At 33.6% G+C, this 12,822-nt stretch overlaps 1 protein-coding gene across 1 annotated transcript; it reads left to right on the top strand.

The window, feature by feature from the left end:
* The first annotated feature begins 7,856 nt into the window (after positions 1-7,856).
* Positions 7,857-12,131, top strand: LOC143574173 (protein DETOXIFICATION 45, chloroplastic-like). The gene is made up of 14 exons (XM_077058861.1): positions 7,857-8,317; positions 9,319-9,482; positions 9,557-9,682; positions 9,764-9,918; positions 10,219-10,354; positions 10,434-10,530; positions 10,611-10,711; positions 10,797-10,960; positions 11,032-11,103; positions 11,187-11,303; positions 11,384-11,479; positions 11,549-11,670; positions 11,789-11,909; positions 12,015-12,131. Exons 1-13 carry the CDS (start codon positions 7,959-7,961, stop codon positions 11,862-11,864), a joined length of 1,785 nt encoding a protein of 594 aa, XP_076914976.1. The 5' UTR covers positions 7,857-7,958; the 3' UTR covers positions 11,865-11,909; positions 12,015-12,131.
* Positions 12,132-12,822: the final 691 nt, after the last annotated feature.

The following is a 12,822-nucleotide window of genomic DNA, read 5'->3' as shown; positions in this document are numbered from 1 at the left end:
CATGGCGCGGCCAGGCATTAAATCAGCAAATTGTTTATTTTTTTTAGTCTTAACTCGTGTTTAATGCTAAATTACTTAATTTTGAAACAAAATCGCGTGTATTAAGCTCCAAGAAAACCTTCCTAGACTTGGTACATGTCCATATACATTAGCCCCTTCTTCAAGAATGAATTTTGGTTGATTTTTAGTTGATTGGGTCATTAAACAAGATATTGTTGCTTAAACGACTTAACTAAAATTAGCTTTTGTTTACTAATCCTATATAAACAAGGTCATTATAACCTACAAACATCTACCCTAAACCCTAATATACTATGTAGCAGCCGTCATCCTCAACAAAAACCCGATTTCCCCTTCGTTCTTTATAATTTTCTGCAAGATTGTTCGTATTCAAGTTGGCCTTGGTGTTTTCCCGTTGTTTGACTTCGTTTTCTTATCAATCTAAACACTTTTCGGGTAAGTTGTCTTCTGTAAAGTTGTTCCCTATTGTTCAATGATCAATAACCCTCAATAAATTTCTGAGATTGAGGGGAATTGACAGGTCAATTTGACTCCGAGCCTTAAACGGACCCGTTTAAGGGCATATCGGTCAACAAAGTTGACCAATAGATTTCTATCACTTATGATCGGAACTAGCTTTTGATCCAGAAGACTTTTAGTTTTATCTTTAGAGTTTGATTATATTGGCCAAAACTCGACTTCCGAATCGCTGTTCGGATTTTGTTCAGTACCAGCTCGCTTATTTACTGAAAATCTCATAACCGGAGTTCTAGGCATCCGTTTGGATTGATTCTAGCGGTTATGTTCTCGGTTTTATTTGTAGTTTCTTGTCTCTAAGTTTCAGACATGTTCGGATTAACTCATTCAGCATGTTAAAAAATGGTTTACTCGTTAGCCATAGCCCGTGTTTGAGAGGCATGGTCATCTAACACCTTTTATTTGCTCATGGTTTGATTGATTATACTCACACTATCAGTTTTGCTTGTTTTATTTATATATTATTATTATATCAAAACTGATGACTTTTCTCACTCAACCTCGTGTTCACAAATCTATATTATTTTGTACGTATTTGCAAGCTATCATTTGGTTTGAAGCTAAGGTGAAGAAACACATAGAGAGGCCTTAGTTGATAAAATAAAGGATATTTGCATTCTATTTATATTTTGAATGATTGTTTAATTTGGATTGTTTTTGTCATGACTTGATCTTTGTGTACTAGACTGAAATTTTGAAATAAATAAATTAATTAGATATTTTCATATTTAAATTGTATGATAGTAACTTTTGAGCTGTGAATCAACGGTTCACACCCCGGCATTTCCGCATTAGGTTGTGGTGTGCCACATACATACATACATACATACATACATACATACATACATACATACATACAGTGACGAAGCTTGGACTAAGATACCAAGGGGCCAGACGCAAAATGTATACAAAAAATCACAAACGATTGGGGGGGACTCAAATTTTCAGCCAAAAACGGCTAAATTTACGCTACGTATAAAAATTTTTGGAGGAAAACGGGTAAATTTACACTACGGCACAAAAAAAAACAGGGGGCGCCGGGTAAGTAAACTTCGCCTCTGCATACATACATACATAGATGAAGATGACCATGATGAAACTGAACTATCACAACAAATGAATATTGCATACCACATATGGATGAACAGTTAAGAAAACGATTATATTATCATGAGGGGGAAAAAAGAAGTTTCAAAAAAATTGTAGGAAGGATTCAAAGCCGAGACCTTCTATTACAATCCAATACATTAACCACTCCACAACTTGTTCAATTTGGTAAAAAGTTCAACATATATTTTATTAGGGGTTTTACTCCAATTTTTTTTATACGTTTATGTTAAAATTTTGAAACTCCTCTTGTCCCATGTAAATTCACCTTGAACGCCAATACGGCACGTGCTATCTCCTAGAAAAAGTTTTGACATGATAATTTGGACCGTAAAAATCCTATCTTACTTTTCTAATAAAAAAAATAATTGTGACACATGTCACTTTATGGTTGACTCTCACAACTCTTTTCTCTCATAAACGAAGATCTTAATTGACACTAATGTAAGTCATAAATCAATAATTATTAATTTTTCTTTTACACTCTATTTATATTATATCTATACATTTTTATAAAATTAAATATTATCGTATTATATTACTATATATTCCAAAGTATACTTGGTAAAATCCATAAATCAACGACTCATGTTTTGTTAAAGATTAAAAAGAATATAATTTCAAATGTTATCATTAACATATTATACGATATATACTGTTGAAGATTGTAAAGAAAAACAAAACTCGAATATGATTTCATTTTACAAAAAAAAAATTTAATCATTAAATTGTAAATATATACTTAAAATTTTTAAATCAATCAATTTATCTATTATTATTATTATTATTAGTATTATTATTGTAAATTGTCATATAAATTTATAAATTATAAATATATGCTCTATATCTATCCATTTATTTTTTTAGTTAATTTAGTAAACTATATTTATATGTTATAATGTAAGGATAGTATATAACAATCTCTTTCATATATAACAAAGTTTATCATATTAAATTCTTGAATTTTATTATCAAGGATTATCTGTCACACCCCAATCTAACGGCAGAAAATGGGCGTGACAATATTTGCATCATAGCTCAAAAAACACTAAATAAAATAGTGACATTAACTAATTAATTTATTTCATGTCAAAGCACACAAGGGTTCACAAAACAAAACAAGTCCAAAGAAATACACCAATCTCAAAATCAAACATATTGTTCTTTATTTTTAATAGGCAAATTGGAAATAAATAATCCCAACTTTTGTGTATTGGCCGATAATGATCCTAACTTTAAAAATCACTATTAGCAGTCCCAACTTTCAACTATTTTTATCTCAATGGATCTCTGTTAAAAAACACATAACGCCGCTAAGCTTTTTTCCGAGTTTCAAACTGATGTTTTAGGGACTTTGATTGGAAGATCGATACGATTCGACTGATGTAAAACTTATCACGAAACAGTGATTCAAACGACAAAACAATGCTTCAATTCGGTTGTTTGAATTTCCAATTAACAAAAATAGAGAATGGAAAGAAATCAAATAAAGAAAAAAAAACATAATAAGACAAAAACGTGAGGGTTTTGCTTAAAAAAACCCCTTATACATCACCTATAAACCTATACGCGACGTATATGGATTTTTTTTTTTTTTGCAAAACCCCCAACGTATATGGGTTTTTAGGAAAAACCGTTTTAATTTGGGCTTTGGTTCCTACTTCCTTCTTAGGACTAGGATTTAGGAAAATACTAGGCATCAAGTATATTTTATTTTAAGGCTTGCCTCCAAAGTTTCCTTTAAATAATCATTTTATAATGACAATATACATAAACACACACATAATATATATATATACATATATATATACATATATATATATAAACAAAGACCCTAAAATCCTACGTGTCGCGATGTGGTCGCTCCCCCCTTTATGGAAGCCACTAGATTGTTTGATTTTTAAATGGAGTTCTCTCATTGATTTAACCCAAATTCATGGGTATGGGTCTTACCAAAACCAGATAGCTCTTAAAGGGGTTATAGCATCTCATTAAATTAAAAAGGAAAATTGGTTTTTATTGGTCCCAACTATTTTATTTTTGTCAGTCCCAACTTTCATTTTGGCCGGCAACGGTCCCAACATTCACATACGTTTCTTCCACTAGTCCGGGACTAACGGAGTACTAACTCCGTTATGTCATTGCTGACGTGTCTATCCTACTTGTCAAAAAAACGTTATGTGGCAGCCACCATGGCAGCCATCTGAGTTGTCAAATACCGGAGAATCAGAAATCCCTACCGGACTCCGACCTCCCACCCACCACCGCCATCAAACTCAAACCCACCTCCCCACACCATCGTCCCATCGCCACTCCCGCCACCCCCCATCACCACCGCCCAACGCCGCATCGGCCACCGTCACGTTCACCATTTCCGGCCACCAACATGCTTGCGGAGTTTTGAATCTGCTCGAGCCGTCTCCCCATATTCGTTATTCATCTCAGTTCGTATCCAATCGTCTTGTTCCGATTCAAGGACCCGATTCATATATAACAAATTGGGGTGTTTGACTCCAAAGGCACGCACAAATAAAAATCCCCAATTTATCTCAAGAACCCTAAAATCATCGAGTCAATTATAATGTTTGATCGTCATCACCATCATCGTTCAACTTCCTCCGCTACATCGGCGTTCAAATCCGGTGTCGCCGTCATTTGCCGCATCGGTGTTCAAATCCGGTGTCGCCGTCCTCCGGTCCGGACTAACGGTTAACGGTGAGAAGGTTGTGAATAAGCCTCCGATATGAACTGCGGATGAGTTGCGATCTTGAAGGATGGCTAGCGATCTCTTTCTCTGGTTACCGGAAAAGAACCGTCGCCGGAGTTGGTGGAAGAGATAATTGGGGATTTTGATTATGAATGTAAAATTGTTATATAAAAACTAATATCCACGTAGGCTGCCATGTCATATGTATTTGACAAGTAGGATGGACACGTCAGCAATGACATAACGGAGTTAGTACTCCGTTAGTTGCGGACTGGTGGAAGAAACGTATGTGAAAGTTGGGACCGTTGCCAGCCAAAATGAAAGTTGGGACCAGCGCCGACAAAAATGAAATAGTTGGGACCAATAAAAACCAATTTTCCAATTAAAAAATAATCTTATCAATTATTTGATATGAAAATCCTATAAAATAGAGATATACTAAAATTTAATATTCAATTTAAAAAGAAAAGGATATTATTTATAATTAATAAACAATTTTATAGTAAAAAAACATGAGCGGGTCATGGGTCACCAAATCCAAATAGGTTTTAAACGGGTTATAACATATTATTTATTTATGAAACCTTTTTATCATCAAACCCTACGTATATTATTACTTTCTTACAATAAAGAAAATTTTAATCCAAAAAATAAATATTAAAAAACGAAAAATGTAAAACAACCATTCTCTCAAGCCATAAGAACTTTCTTACAATAAATAAATTAAAACCAAATATACATATGTAAATATTAAAAACAAATAATGTAAAATAACCCCTGTAATACGGGGAATAAAATCTAGTAATATATATAAACGAAAACCTTAAAATCCTATGTGTCGCGATGTGGTCGCTCTCCCCTTTTATGGAAGCCACCAGATTTCTTGATTTTTAAATTGAGGCCTCTCATTTATTTAACCCAAATTCATCGGTATGGGTCTTACCAAAACTAGATAGCTCTTAAACGGGTTATAACATCTCATTAAATTAAAAATTAATCTTACCAATTATTTGATACGAAAATCCTATAAAATAGGGATATACTCAAATTTAATATCCAATTTAAAAAGAAAAAGATATTATTTATAATTAATAAACAATATTTGATATGAAAATCCTATAAAATAGAAATATACTAAAAATTAATATCTTACTTTATTTAAAAATAGATATTATTTATAATAAAAAAAACAATTTTATAATAAAGAAAATAAACGGGTAATGGGTATCACCAAACCCAGATAGCTTTTAAATCGAATCATAACATATCATTTATTTGTGAAACTATTTCATCATCAAACCTCAAGTATACTAATTATTAACTTTCTTACAATAAGTAAAATTAAAATCCAAATATACATATATAAGTATTAAAAATGAATAATGTAAAACAGCCCCCGTAATACGGGGGATAAAATCTAGTATACACACACACACATATATATATATATTTGAACGACTAATTTGGATCACTCACGGACCATTGGAGTATCATCGTGCCACCAGTGGTGCCACGCGATCATATCAGCCACCAATTCAGGAGGAAACTCAATCTTTGAGAAAAACCTCCTCTTGTGAGATTCGAACTCAGGACCTTATGGTCACTAAATCTTATCCCACCATCAAGATACCATTGGACTAGAAGTCCTTTGATTATCTAATCTAATCTAACTATATATTAAAGCAACATGATTTTTCCACGTGACATCATTCTAGGGCTTACACATAGGATGCCACATAGAAGCCATGTGAGCAGTTTCCTATTTTATCATCTCTTCTTCTAAACACAATATGACGCATGAACCCGTTTAGTTATGTTATAACCCATGACCGGTTTCTCTTCAAATGACCATCTTCATATGAAGATAACACTTTGTAAAATTTTGAAAAATACCCAAGACCTCATGTTTCAAACTAAAGATACTTACCAGCTCCACTTAAGTAGTTATTGTGTTGGATTTCTTGACTTATAAATGATATATTGTTAATCATTTATAACTAATACCAGAAAATCATTAAACAATTAAGTTAACATCCAATGTTGTATTCAAATATGTTTTTAGAGATTTATGAATTATAAAATTTTGTTTATCATTATTAATATCTTGTCACGTATGTTATCATGTATATTACTAAATTTAACTTTTTTATTGTTTTTAACCATCCGTGTATCACACAGACTCTATCCTATCATAGTAATGACAATATTAATTAAAATAGCAATAAAGAAAGTTTCCTATTGTTTATAAGTTTCTTTTTATTTTAAGAAAACAACAATTATATATTAATATTAATAAATACCTAATATAACAAGTTGTACGGTACAACATTATGATGCTGGGGGTGGAGGCGTCCGTCGGTTACGTTCGATGTTTCCGGTAGTAATAAATAATAAATTGATAACAATAATAAGATGAAATGAAAGCACAGTAGCGGTGGCGGAGTTAATTACACTTATCATATCAATCCTCTGCATGCCGCCAGTAATCCTTCATTTCATTTCTATTTCTATTTCTTCACAAGGTTATATTATTATTATTATATAATTTCTTCAGTTGCCATTTCCAATTCAATTCGTTCTTATGCATCAGTCAGATATAATGTAGACAAGGTGTTCGACGATATGCCACTTTGTGTTTATTATGCGTGTATATATATATTTGACTTTTCTCTCCCTCTCAACACATATACCATCCATGAGTTAGTTAATTACATGCTAGGGTTTTCGCAATGGAAATTTGGGTTCTTTATTCATATAGGCTGGCTATTTAAAGATTGCATTTTGTGGTCCATGTCACAATATTATTAATTTATGATAATCGTTGGATGAGAAACTGAAATAAAGAAATGAAGTGGGTCCAGTTTACTTGAAGTGAATATGTATCATCAAACTGAAATGAAATAATAGGTACTTCAATTCACCATAAACATACATTTAATCATGTTATTATTACATTAATGTGTATACGAAACCAAACGTTTGCGCGTGTGGATTGTTAATCAAAAAGGATATTAATTTCTGTTACTGAGTATTAGTAGTTGTTTTAGTCCTGGTTTTATTCATATGTAACACATTTTGTTGATCATTTGTGACTCCTGTTTATAATGTTGAAATTTGCTGACACGAGTTTGCTGCAAGTTGTGAAATTGGTTGTCATATGTCAGCTTGCTACTGTTAAATAACAGCTTCTTTGCAAATTAGACAGATAGTGGATGATGCACATCCATCAATGTCTGAATCTTTGTTTATTGATCTTGTATTTATGTTAGGATGTAGATGACACCGTCCATGCCGTTTTAAAGTGTAAATTCTGAGTCTCTCTGGTTGAATTTTGTCTTTCTTGATTGTTTCTTGTAAGCCCGGTGTTACTTGTATACCTACTCCTCTTTTAGTGAACTCGTGTGTTAACTTGACACCTACCCATAATATATACAAGTTTGGTTTCTCTGCTCCACCCTAGTCTTATAAACTATTGACCGCTTGACTTCTTTTATAAGACAAAGGACAGAATGATTACTCGATTATTCGATATGGATTCTGAATCTGACAAATATATGTTTTAATATACACAGATACCTAATCTGATAACCTATTTTAAGAGCAAGCAATGGCTTCTGGGCAACTCAATGGTGTTCTATTTAAAGGGTTAGCAACCAAAAGCGCTCAACGGGCCAATTCAAAACTGAGAAACAGGCCTCACCTTGAAACACTGTCGATCCGAGCCCATAATTTAGTTTTAGCAAACAGCCATAAGAGGTTGAGATTTGCAGCAGATGCAGCAAATCATAGCCTGGTTTCATCAGATCATTCAAAGATGTCACATTCTTCAGTTATCCATAAGCGGAAGCATGCTTCTTCCACTATTAAAGGCCGGGTTCACTCGAATTGTCGTGTGCTGTCTTCTGATTCGGAAAATATTATTGTCACGGAAGAAAATGATGTGTCAAATATGAGAGAAATATATCCGTAAGTTCTCATAATTGTGTTTATCCTAATATATCTGCACATCATACTGTTGCGTATAGGCTTGTAAATAGCCTGAACCAACAAGGAAGGGGCATATTTGTGTTCGTTCGTTTGTTAAAAAAATGAATGTGTTCGTGTTCATTTATGTTCAATCGTTAACCATAGCCGTGAGCCTAAAAAATAAATAATACTAGACTAAATTGTAATGGCTCTAAAAATCAAAAATTAATATATTAACGAACTTGAACAAAGTAAAGTAACAGGCATAACTGAACATAAACGGATGAACATAACCAGCTGATCATAAACGAACGTTCACGAACATAAATGAACAAAAACAAGACAAGTGCTCATGTTCATTTTGCTTAACTAAATGAACAAAAAGTTTTGTTACGGCTCATAATTATTTCACTGCACGTTTCGTTCGTTGTATAGCTAAGCAGTTAATGCGGAAAAATGTCGGATACCAATCTAGGACCAATATTTGAGATATCATTCATCTCGGTGGGATATCGGTAATTTTAATATCATGCAGAATTTATATATGTAGCACTTTAACACTAACAATTCAATATACTCTCCTACTATTAACAAATTTTCCTTTTGCAACTTGCAAAACACTAACAATTGTAGCAAGCATGAACTGATTTAAGACTCAAAACACTAACAGGAAACACTAAAAGTTGAAAATTAAGACTTAAAACCACTGATATCGGTGAAATATTGGTCAATATCGCCGATATTATTGGTACCGATATTCTGACCGATATTTCACACAAGGATCGGTAACCGAAATACCACTGATATTGACTGCATAGTTGTATAGGCCTAGTTGCATATAACAAATGGGTTCTAATTTCAAAGATATTTGTGGCATACTATTCCTGTTAGCATGTCATTTAAAACAAAGAACAATTCTCTTAGTTGTGACCCTTAAAATAAAAATCAGCTAATCTATTAATCTGTATTAGTTTTAAGCTATTTTTCATTTTTATTCACAGGGACTTGTTGGGTGTCGGGTCAAATGAAGAACCGAAAACGACTGAGAAATCACGTTCCAAAAATATCAAAAACGAACTCATTGCATTGTCAATACCAGCACTTGCGGGACAAGCAATTGAACCTATGGCTCAGTTAATGGAGACAGCTTATATTGGTCGATTAGGTAATATTATTTTATTTTAGTTATAACTACATTTGGGCATAATAAACCCGTAATATTATTTATGTGATTCACAGGCCCGGTGCAATTGGCGTCTGCTGGTGTCTCGATATCAATCTTCAACATTGTTTCTAAACTATTTAATATTCCTCTTCTCAGTGTCGCTACTTCTTTTGTGGCTGAGGATATTGCTAAGAACTCAAGTAATAAAAAATATCTTTTACTGATTTGAAAGTGAAATTTACCTCGTTGTTTTAACTTTATTTTGTGGTAAAATGTCACAGGGGAAAATACTGAGCAAGCAAATGGCAAAATAGAAAGACGACAGTTGGCTTCTGTTTCAACAGCTTTGCTTTTGGCGGTTGGAATCGGTTTATTTGAGGGTTTGGCTTTGTATTTTGGATCGGGAGTGTTTCTCAATTTGATGGGTATATCATCGGTAAGTTTAATTTTGACTTTTGAGGTCAAACTGAAAGGTGTTAATTTAGTTGGGGTCAAAACGGGTTTGCCAAAATGAAATCGGGTTAAGATGAGTCGTTTTAGAGCAAAAAGTTCTCACCCAAATTGACCTGTTGACCAATTTGAGGTAACCGAATATGACCCGTTGTTAATTTAAGGTGACCAAATGAACTCATACACAATGTAGTTTTGCTCAAATTAACCCATTATTTGCGCAATGGGTCATGATTACCACCTGAATTTTGACTTTTGAGGTCAAACTGATATTGATTTATCACAGGCTTCTTCTATGCACGGTCCAGCTCAGCAATTTCTTTCTCTTAGAGCCCTCGGTGCACCTGCTGTTGTCGTATCATTGGCTCTTCAAGGCGTATTTCGTGGTTTCAAGGATACAAAAACACCTGTAATATGTCTAGGCAAGTACTTAATTGATTATAGTCATTAAATATTGCTTTAGTAAGTTTTCTGTCATTAAATATTCTTTATTTTGCGCAGGCATTGGTAATTGTTTAGCTGTATTTTTGTTTCCTCTGCTTATGTATTACTTCAAATTAGGCGTGAGCGGAGCTGCTATTTCTACTGTTATCTCACAGTATGTGCACAATTTACAATTATTATATTTTCAGTGCATATATTTGTACTATATTATACGTTGTAATGTTGTTGTTTCAGATATATCGTCACCTTTTTAATGATATGGCATCTCAATAAAAGAGCTATAATACTGCCTCCAAGGCTCGGTGCACTACAATTTGGTGGCTATATGAAGTCTGGTGAGTAACATGCTACAATATTATTTTTAGCAAATTTTTAAAAACATATTATTAGTGTTTATTTAATCGTGTTTTACTCGATTAGGTGGTTTTCTTCTTGGAAGAACACTTGCAGTACTTACAACCACCACCTTAGGGACATCAATGGCAGCTCGCCAAGGTCCTATAGCTATGGCTGCTCACCAAATATGTCTGCAAGTTTGGTTGGCGGTTTCGCTTATAACAGATGCACTGGCTGCATCTGGTCAGGTATGGAATTATGGTTGCATCCTTGTTTTTGGTCAACTCCATGTGTTGACTTTAGTGTTGTTTTGTTTAAGGCGTTGATTGCTAGTTCAGTTTCAGAAGGGGATTATAAGTCTGTGAAGGATATCACACACTTTGTTTTAAAGGTAAGTTATTCTAAAAGTTTAAGAGGTTTATGTTTTGACTTTTGACCAAAATTAATGTTTGATTATATTGACTTGTTTGGCAGATTGGTTTTGTGACGGGTGTTACTTTGGCTGCAATACTGGGCTTATCGTTTGGCTCTATATCTACATTGTTTACTAAGGATATTGAAGTATTGAGTATTGCTAGAACCGGGGTTTGGGTAAAATGTCTAAAATACCCTTGTTTGATTTTAAGTTTATGTTTCGTTTCGTTCGTTTACGCCTTTTTTGTTGACAAAAGTTTGTGAGTGCAAGTCAACCATTGAATGCTTTGGCTTTTATTGTTGATGGTTTGCATTATGGAGTTTCGGATTTCCCCTACGCGGCTTATTCCATGGTGCGTCTTTATGTTATTATTTTAAATCTTTTAAAGACTTCTTATTGACGTTTCTGAAATGAAATGCAGATGCTTGTGGGGGTTATATCATCTACATTTCTTTTTTATGCTCCTTCGGCTTTTGGTCTTTATGGTGTTTGGTCTGGTTTGACTATCTTTATGGGATTGCGAATGGTGGCAGGGTTTATCAGGTAATAATTGTTAATTCCTGGTTCATCTTGTTCCTTGTGTTCTGTGAAATTGTAATGCTTGACTTTACTGTTTTTCATCAATATACAAATGCTGACTGCTTCATGTTTATTTTTTTAGATTGTCAACCAAGAACGGTCCCTGGTGGTTTTTGCATCAGGATTTGAATAAAGCTAAGCTCTCGCCCATTAGATGATCTGATTACACAACACAGGGTTGACTGCTGATACATATGCTGACTGTAAGTTTGGGTTTACATTGAAATGCTGCTCCGTGTATATGCATAGTTTTGGGTTGGCTGATATTTATGCTGAAGAAACCTGTGTGTTTATAACTTTATTTATAGGTTCTTTCTGGTTGCATCTTACATGGCTGGGATTGGATTAAAGTTTTTGGACGGTTACAAATTTCTGCTTGCGTATGAACGGACACATTTAGCATCTGGTTATAGTTAATTGTAGATGTGCTTACTGTCTACTTTTGATGTTAATAAGGTTGTAGATAAACCTACTTTAGATGTTATGAAAACTCGAATTGAGAATCCTAGCCTGTCTTTGCATGTTTGGGAATGGTACATTGGTATGTGTAGTGGCGGATCTAGGATTTTCTTTTTTCCAATGGAGCGGGTTGGTTTAAAGGTTCGGGTCGGGTTTGTGCTACCCCATATATTTAATACACACACACACCAAATTATATGTTAAGAATGTAAAAACAATAAGCTAATTAACGGAAAAGATGTTTTAAAAAATCAAATAAAACAAAACAGATCAAGTTAAATCAATTATCAAACAGAAGATAAAACAAATGATAATATTACTTGTTTGAAACTTGAATTTACAACCTTTAAAACTATATCTACAACCATAAGACATACATAAATATATCAAGTTCTACGCAACTAAGGATGGATGGTGTGCCATCGGGGAGGGGGGGGGGGGGGGGGTTAGGATTTTCAAAATGTCAAAAAAGAACAATCTTTATATAGCTAAAAAAAATAGTCAAAAATTGACAAAACATGCCAAGTCTTAAAAGACAAAAGTAACATGCACCCATGTGCAACCTTTATATGACTAAAAAAGAATTGCAACTAAGGATGGATGGTTATTTAATAAATGTGTTAAAAGGCCAAACCACACATAATTTGCCTGCTAAAC

Source organism: Bidens hawaiensis, unplaced genomic scaffold, assembly GCF_021521415.1.
Source record: "Bidens hawaiensis isolate Kalapana, Puna unplaced genomic scaffold, B.hawaiensis_p1.1 tig00026856_1, whole genome shotgun sequence".
Taxonomy (NCBI): domain Eukaryota; kingdom Viridiplantae; phylum Streptophyta; class Magnoliopsida; order Asterales; family Asteraceae; genus Bidens; species Bidens hawaiensis.
Note: the sequence above shows the minus strand (reverse complement) of the source record. Positions and strands in the feature narration are given on the sequence as shown.